General features: G+C 47.7%; 1 protein-coding gene across 1 annotated transcript; it reads left to right on the forward strand.

Moving 5' to 3' along the window:
• The first annotated feature begins 2,026 nt into the window (after positions 1-2,026).
• LOC104912475 (E3 ubiquitin-protein ligase Rnf220-like) lies at positions 2,027-6,061 on the forward strand. The gene has a single exon (XM_031554929.1). It carries the CDS (start codon positions 3,774-3,776, stop codon positions 4,446-4,448), a length of 675 nt encoding a protein of 224 aa, XP_031410789.1. The 5' UTR covers positions 2,027-3,773; the 3' UTR covers positions 4,449-6,061.
• The last annotated feature ends 1,786 nt before the right edge of the window (positions 6,062-7,847 follow it).

The raw sequence follows: 7,847 nt of genomic DNA on the forward strand, positions 1-7,847 counted from the left end.
AATTTTATTTTATTTTATTTTATTTTTCTTCCCCTCCTCCTCCCCCCAAACCGATATTCACAGCAGTTGCCATATCTTATGCGTTGGAAAAAATTAACTGTTTTTCTTTTGTATCTTAATCCAGTGATGAGAGCTCTCCTTTGTTGCCTTTCGAGCTTGCATTTGTTTTATTTATTATAAGGAAATCCAGTTCGGTTCAAATATATAATCCATTTGAGCACTTAAATCCCCAAACAGCTGGCATTATTTTGTTTTATAATCTTTGGCTTTTCTGCACAGAGCATATTTCTAAATTCCTACTTGACATTTATGGGGAAAAAACTTTTTAATGTAAATGGATATTGTGATTTTTTTCTGGGTCTCTCCTCATTTAAATGCACCATCAATTTTCCCGTGTTTCCTTTTGTTTTTATGTTTCTTCCCACCCACCCACCCCCCTTCCCCCTGTAACTTGTTAATTAATTTTTTCCCCCCTATGAAAACTTTGTTTCTGGAGGTAGAAAAATGTTAATTCGCCCCATTATTTGTATCTCTGACATTTGGAAATGGTTGAGAGACCACAAAAATGCAACCTGTTGTAGGAACCCAGGGCGGTGCGTTGTGTGTATTTTAATCGATAGCAGAGCAGTGATTTAGGAAGAGGAACTCTGAGTGGCATTTTAGAGTAAGCTTTGCAAAGGTGGTGGCTGTGTATGCGACGTGCATGTGCCTGCATTTGTGCTCACCGAGGGGGTTATGCTTGCAAGCAGCTCTCCCTCCTCATTTCCTCACTCGCTGGGGTGATGCCTGCGAATTCCGGCTCTGTGCCTTCTCCTACTTTTATCAGACTTAACTAATTCAGAGCGGTGTTACAATCTCCACGCACAGAGGAACCAAAACCGAGGCGGAGAGAACTGATTACAACTCGTTCCTTGCTGGGAGATTTTATTTTTATGGTTCAGAGCCATTCAATTTGTCTTGGTGGTGGAGTGTTATTAGCAACACACACAATTACACAGGTAATTTGTGTACACCTTAACCAGGGCGGCTTTAAAAACCCATAACTATGCAGATAGGTATCCATTAAAATTTTATATATTTATATATATGTGTGTGTTTTCATAACCTTGGTACTTGGTGGGCAGTTCATGCAGCTCCATAGATTGATCTCCACCCCCCTCCCTCCGCTCCTTGTTTAGTTAATTCAACAAAGACTTTTCGCAATCTGTTTGGAGTTTGTCTGATGCCGTGGAAAAGTAGCTGCTGATTTATTTGGTTGCTTTTCGATTTCTGTCTGCAGCCCGTCTTTTCTCCTCCTTTCAGCGGGGATGTCAGCTGTTATTACTTCCTATTGATCCCTTTGCAAAGTGAGAAGTGAACTAAAATTAATGTCAATTCCACTGCTCGGATCAATAGCCGGAGTTATTTTAATCTGGATTTGCGCGAGGTGCTAAATTAAAAAAAATCAGCATAGAGGCAGAAAAGCAGCAGTCCCTCCCTGTGCCCACTGCCTGCCCGCCACCCCGCGCTGCAGCCGACCCATCATCCCGCCATCCAGATTTTCTTAATTAAGGAGGTCGGTTAGTTTTCTTCTTTTGGGTTCTGTATTTAAACCGATGACATTTTGACATCGGGAGTGTATTAACGAGAGATTTTCATAATGACCGCTCCGCCGTGCTCTGATCTGCACACGTTGCTGGGAGAGGGGGGGGTTGGAGAGAGGCACTGGGAAAAGAGAACGAAAAAGGAAGTGGGGGCTGAAAAAAAAAAAAGAAAGAAAAGAAATTTGGCCGGGTGAGATACGGTAACATGTTGATTTATTCCTGGCATAATGAAGTTTGCAAACGAATAAGCGGCCGCGGTGATTCACAGTATCCTACAGGAGTGTCAAGTGTTGCAGCCAGATTACTAATTTATGAAATACGTTTAACGTAGCGGGGTGGTGGCACAAGTAAAAATAGAAAAGGAGGCAGAGGTGGCTGCTTTGCTTTGTTGTTGTTTCTCTCTTTCTGACTGACTTTTTTTTTTTTTCCTTGGAAATCCATATTTTCCGTGATCGCTCAGTTTCACTTCCACTGTTTATTTCTGAGGGTGGCGGTTCCTTTGCAAGCATCCCTTTAGATACAGCTCTATGCTTACACGTGTGCACCTACAGGGCCCTGTGAGCCTCCAGCTATGCCAAATTTCCCAGCGGAGGTGGTTTCCTGGCCACGAGCTTCCAGGAGTGCTGCATGAGGCAGCAGAGCAGAGGGCTCAGCGCTGAGCTGGGTGCCCTGGCACCGCTCTCCCCGTGCTCTCGGTGGCAATGCCTGGATGGGAAACTTATTTAAAATCTGGAAGAGAGCAGCTTCACTTGTGCAAGATCCGTAATCCGGTCATTCAACACTGATGTCTGCAACGAAGGAGTGCCAAGGAGATACGATGCCCACTTGTTTTCGCCATCGATACCCATCGCTGGGTGCAGGATGGGGGAGAAGGAGCAGCATTGCTGTGCTGTGCTGAAGGCACGGCCGGCCTCCATGTGCTGTGTTAACCCAGGCTCTCTCATTCACACAGCACAAAAGGCACTCCATTAGGGAGACACTCTTTCAGTAAGTTTTATTTGAGATGTTTGACCCGCTGGATTTAAGAGGTACAATTTGTAACAGCTTTTTATTATTATATGATTTTTCTGGCCCTTTGAGCTCCGGCAGCCGGGATATTGTTTCGGAGTTATGGTCCTTGTGTTTTGAGCCGGGCTGTGGGGCCTGAATGGCAGGCAGCGGAAACTTGAAAGAAAGACACTAGATTGATTGGGGGAGAAAATAACAAAGCAAAAAGCCCGAGTGAACTCAGGGGGACGCGGAGAGGAGCAGCTCTTCCTGGGAGGCTCGACGAGATGCAAGTCAGAAATTTGGTTAACATTTTCCTCTAAATGTTAATGGCACATCCAGGGCAGTTTACAAATCTACTTAAGAGTGAGTGCATTAGGAACTAAAATTACTGATCCATTCTCTCTCGTCCCTGACCCGAAAGGCAGACGTTTGCGGAGATCAGATGGCAGAAGCGCCCATTATGATTTTAAATATTGTCAGAGACGCCAGGCATTTTATTGGCGAAGTCTCTTCTTTTACTAACAGGGAGAGTGCCTGCGCGTGTTTGTGATGATGGATCACACACATGCACCCATACAGCCTCATTCATACATCCCAGGGCCATGCATCGTAGGATCCTACGGGTGCGAGTATGACCTGCAGTGTATGCTGTCAGAGTGGGGGAAAACACACAGCTGCTGGGTATGGCAGTGGGTACGGCATAAACACGGCTTGTGGTGATACGGGTAACGGTGCACGATAAGTACTTCTATGTAGTTACACACACATACAAGCAAATGAGGGCTGTGTGTACGTGTGGGCATTCTTGTGTGGATGCAGTTAGATGTACACGCCACTTTTCCCGTATCAAATTCCATTTATCATTTGGAGTTACCATCCTAATTTGAGACCGAAGCTTGTTTATTAGCGGGTGATTAAATCTGCATGCTGCTCTCCCTGCTTTGCCTTTCATCTGCCTGCACTGGATGGCACCCTTAACCTGGAAGGCCAGAGCTGCTCTCGGCAGCGTGAGAAGTTCTCTACTGATTTCCTTGAGCGAGCGCAGTGGTGGGACCCACACCTAACCCATCATCTTCTCTCTTCTGTTTCCTTGCAGCGTCCGGAGGGTGATGACGCTCCAGTAGGTTTTCCAGCCCTCGCTTTGCTTTCCCTCCAGGGAAGGTCGTTCCGCACACGATCCCGCTGAGGAAAGACACTCCGATGGACTTACACCGGGCCGCCTTCAAGATGGAGAACTCGCCCTACCTCCCCAACCCGCTGGCCTCCCCGGCTCTGATGGTCCTCGCCTCCACTGCCGAAGCCAGCCGCGACGCCTCCATCCCGTGCCAACAGCCGAGGCCTTTCGGGGTCCCAGTCTCAGCAGACAAGGACGTGCACATCCCCTTTACCAATGGCTCCTACACCTTCGCCTCCATGTACCACCGGCAAGGCGGTGTGCCGGGCGCCTTCGCCAACCGTGACTTTCCTCCCTCTTTACTTCACCTCCACCCCCAGTTTGCACCCCCCAACCTGGACTGTACCCCGATCAGCATGCTGAACCACAGCGGGGTCGGGGCCTTCCGCCCCTTCGCCTCCAGTGAGGACCGGGAGAGCTACCAGTCGGCCTTCACGCCGGCCAAGCGCCTGAAGAACTGCCATGACACCGACTCGCCCCACCTGCGCTTCTCGGATGCCGACGGGAAGGAGTACGAGTTTGGCACCCAGCTCCCCTCCAGCTCCCCTGGTTCGCTCAAAGTTGACGAGACGGGGAAGAAGATCTTTGCAGTGTCGGGCCTCATTTCAGACCGGGAGACCTCGTCCAGTCCTGAAGACCGAAGTGACAGATGTAAGTACCCCCGTTGGCTTGTTGGCGTTCCTCTCGTTGTGCGCGGTTGAGATACCCAGCAGGCGGCTGTCCTTGTGCTGAAGGAGGGGACGAGCAGCCTTTGCTCCCTGCCGCCCCGCAGCATTGCCACGTTTCTTATAAATGGACCGTGACAGGTTGCAAGGGGAGGTGCTCTGGAAAGAAACCTGCCTTTCAGGCAATGCTGACCTGTTGTTATGTGCGAAAAAGAGTCTGAGCCCCAGAGGAGGGATATGGGTGCTATACATCAATGTGTGTGAGCAAGGCTTCAGCTGGAGACTTCCCTAGAGCTTGCAGGATATGCACCTCGAGCTTTGGGGCTTTTATCCTGATCTTTTCTTTATGCACACTGTTCTCGTAGCAAATGCATCACCCCAGGATTTGTGCCTCAGGTGGGGACACTGAGCATATTCCTGGTCAGCAAGATCCCTCTTCAAAGCATAACCCAAGTCTGTTCTTTCAGGTCAAAAAACTGCATCCCAAATAGGTTGTGTGTGTTTCCCACATTGGTGGCTTGGAAGGTGAAGCTCTATGGCTGTAGCTCCTCAGTTACCCCTCATCATTCCCTGCTAGCACAGGGACAGTGTTCCAGGGATGGCTCCAGCGCTTTGAACAGGGCAGGTACCCCAAAAAAAGCACTGAGTTATGGTCAGTTTGCCTCTAAGAAGCAGTGAGTTTGCTGCTACGCATATGCTCCTTTGTTCTACTGAATTTTGTTCCTAGAAAATAGTTCTTTTTCTGTTGTTGTTGCTATGATTACTATATTTTTTTGTGATGAAACTCTGCTGCCCTGCTTCCCCCTCTCCCTTTCAGGCACGATTTTTCCTCTCCCCTTTATGATGCCGAGGAGGTAATAGAGACGTTGTGGCTCTGCCTCTCCTGTCGGCGCTGCTTCCCCAGCCTGTCTCCTTGCATTAGGCACCGCGCTAACTTACCGCCGCTAAAAGGCATCTGCCTAAACCCTGCGTACCTTTTCAATAAAAGTCATCATAAAATCAACCTGCCTTGTAAATCCATCGCTCTTTGCTTTTGAAATATGCCGCCAGTGTGTCTTTTATGTCCGCGTTCGCAGGGTGATTCCTGCTGAAGGCAGAAGCTCTGTGTTCCGTGCATTATTCTGCATTGGGAAGGCAGGTGGGATCTCAACGGGGACTTTTTATGTCTGCTGCATGGCAGAGCAGAGCAGAGGCGACATCCCCAGTGTTCCACCGACATTAAAATTCTCGCGTAACTACTGGGACAGTTTACACTAAACATGTCTGTTGGCTCTGTATCGTATTTCCGTCATATATAGATGCTGCACCATGGAAACTCAGCTCCATTAGCACCGCAGGTTTATCTGGCGCCCGATATGCGGGATGGGAGTGTTTGCTGTAGTGCCATTTACACATGCATGTGGTTGGCCTTGCTCTCTAGGTATATACCTGGGGATTGTAGACTCCGCTTGTTGGGCCATGAGGATCTGGGTGTGCCTGTTTGATGCGGCCGTGTGTCAGAGCAGGTAGGCGACTGTAGCAAGATGCAATAGGGCTCCTACCAGAGATTGCAACTGTTGAACATTGTCTTCAACCAGCATCACCTTGTTCAGGTTTGCAGGCTCAAATTTTCAGTTGTATTTTTCAGATTCATGAAAGCATTTGTGTTACGTGGGTGGTGAGCTACTATAGTTGCACTGCAGAGTCTTCTGTAGCACTGCATAGGAACCTTTTTTGGATAGCTCATTAAAATGTTTATTTTACTTCATAGCCTAAAGGGTGATTTTTTTAAAAAGGAATTTATTGCACTGTTTTAATATTTCTGAAAAATAACTTCATGCTTGAGATACTTTGAAACACAACAAGAATCCAAAGCCAGGCATTTCCATCTTAGAATGATGAAGTGGCTCTCTTTAGTCCCGTGCATTGTCTGATATACTTGTATTGAAGTGAGAACTCATGCAGCAGCACTGGACCAGAGCTCGTGTCCATGGGATGCTCTGAGTGCATTGAGGTGAGGTGGTGTTCCTCATCATTCAGCAAACCAGCAGAAGTCGGTCTTCTCAGACGCAGTGCTGTGAAATGCGGGCACTGAGGGCACCTAAATGATGCACAAAAGCAGAGACTTCCCAGGGAGCAGCGGCTGCACCGTGTTCTGAATGGGGCCCTTCTGCTGGGTGCTGCTGAGAAACGTGATGCTGTTTGTTGGAGTTTGGGGGCTTCTTGTAAAAAATGTGTTAAAGACACCGGGAGACGTATTTTATGGGTTTCCTTTAATAAACCCACGACAGCCGAGATTCCTAGAAGGAGTGGAAATTAATGGTGTGTTTCTTTCTGCAAAAGAGATCTATAGCCCCATTTTAGAATCAGAAGAAAAAAAAACCAAAACACAATAAAAAGACCCTTGGCTTTACTCTTTGCTCCTAATAAAACCCGTCCCAATGGCCTTCTGCATGAAGCCACCACCACGTCACCTTCCCACGAGGTGATGGGCAGAAGCCCATAGCCTTCCCATTGCTTTTTCCCACTTGCTCTTCATCTTGCATTGGCCACGACCTGCTGGTATGTCAAAGACTTGTAACCTCTCGGCCACAGCTTCCATCCCATCAAAACCTGCTCCTCCGGTCTCGGCTGCTGACGTTGGCTCTCACGCAGCTCCAGAAGGGGAGCTCTGTGGTGGCATGCCTTGCTGGGACCTCAAATCCTCACCCCAAATCCCAACTCCAAATCCTGACCCACTGCAGCACAGGGATGGCATCAGCTGCTCCATAGGTTTTGACAGAAGGCGCTGCGCAAGGGCAAAGTATGAGCATTATTAATACAGTACAGTTAGTAGAATATTATGAACTGTTATAAATCATTACCGCTAAACTACAGTTATTAAAGGAAATGACCAAAGTGCACTTTCTGAGCCAGGATCTCCGACAGTTAAAGCGTTATTTTATTATTTCACTTGCTAACTTGCAAAATTCAGGAGGCAGCGTTTCCTGGTTGGGCTGCGATGGTTGCACGAGGGATTGGGAGACGGAGGAGTGGGCATGCACAGCAGGAAGCAATCACGGGATTTTGTCATTGCTTTTCTCTTTCTTTGATAGCCTATGGGTTTTGAAGGAAGGATCCTCATGCAGGTGCCTTAGGCCCACCAAGGCCACCGAGGTCTTTCTGGAGTTCCTATAGAAAACTCAAGCGTGAAGGTGCTTTGGAATTGTCAGCAGTTGTTATCTGTGTGGTATCATTTAGACAAGTCCCATTAAATGCTAGCAGCAGTTCCATTCTCTCCTCTTTGTTTGCCTTCCAAGGAGCAGAAAACAGACATAATTATATTTTACGTGAGACTCTAAGATTTCCTCTCATCTCCTCCTCTGCTTAATATCTGCAGCTATAAAATAAATTCCATTTGTGCATACATGGTGTTAGACAGAGGTAAATAACTGTCATTCGAAATCTGCCTAACCT

The sequence above is a fragment of the Meleagris gallopavo genome, chromosome 10, assembly GCF_000146605.3.
Source record: "Meleagris gallopavo isolate NT-WF06-2002-E0010 breed Aviagen turkey brand Nicholas breeding stock chromosome 10, Turkey_5.1, whole genome shotgun sequence".
NCBI classification, from domain to species: Eukaryota; Metazoa; Chordata; class Aves; order Galliformes; family Phasianidae; genus Meleagris; species Meleagris gallopavo.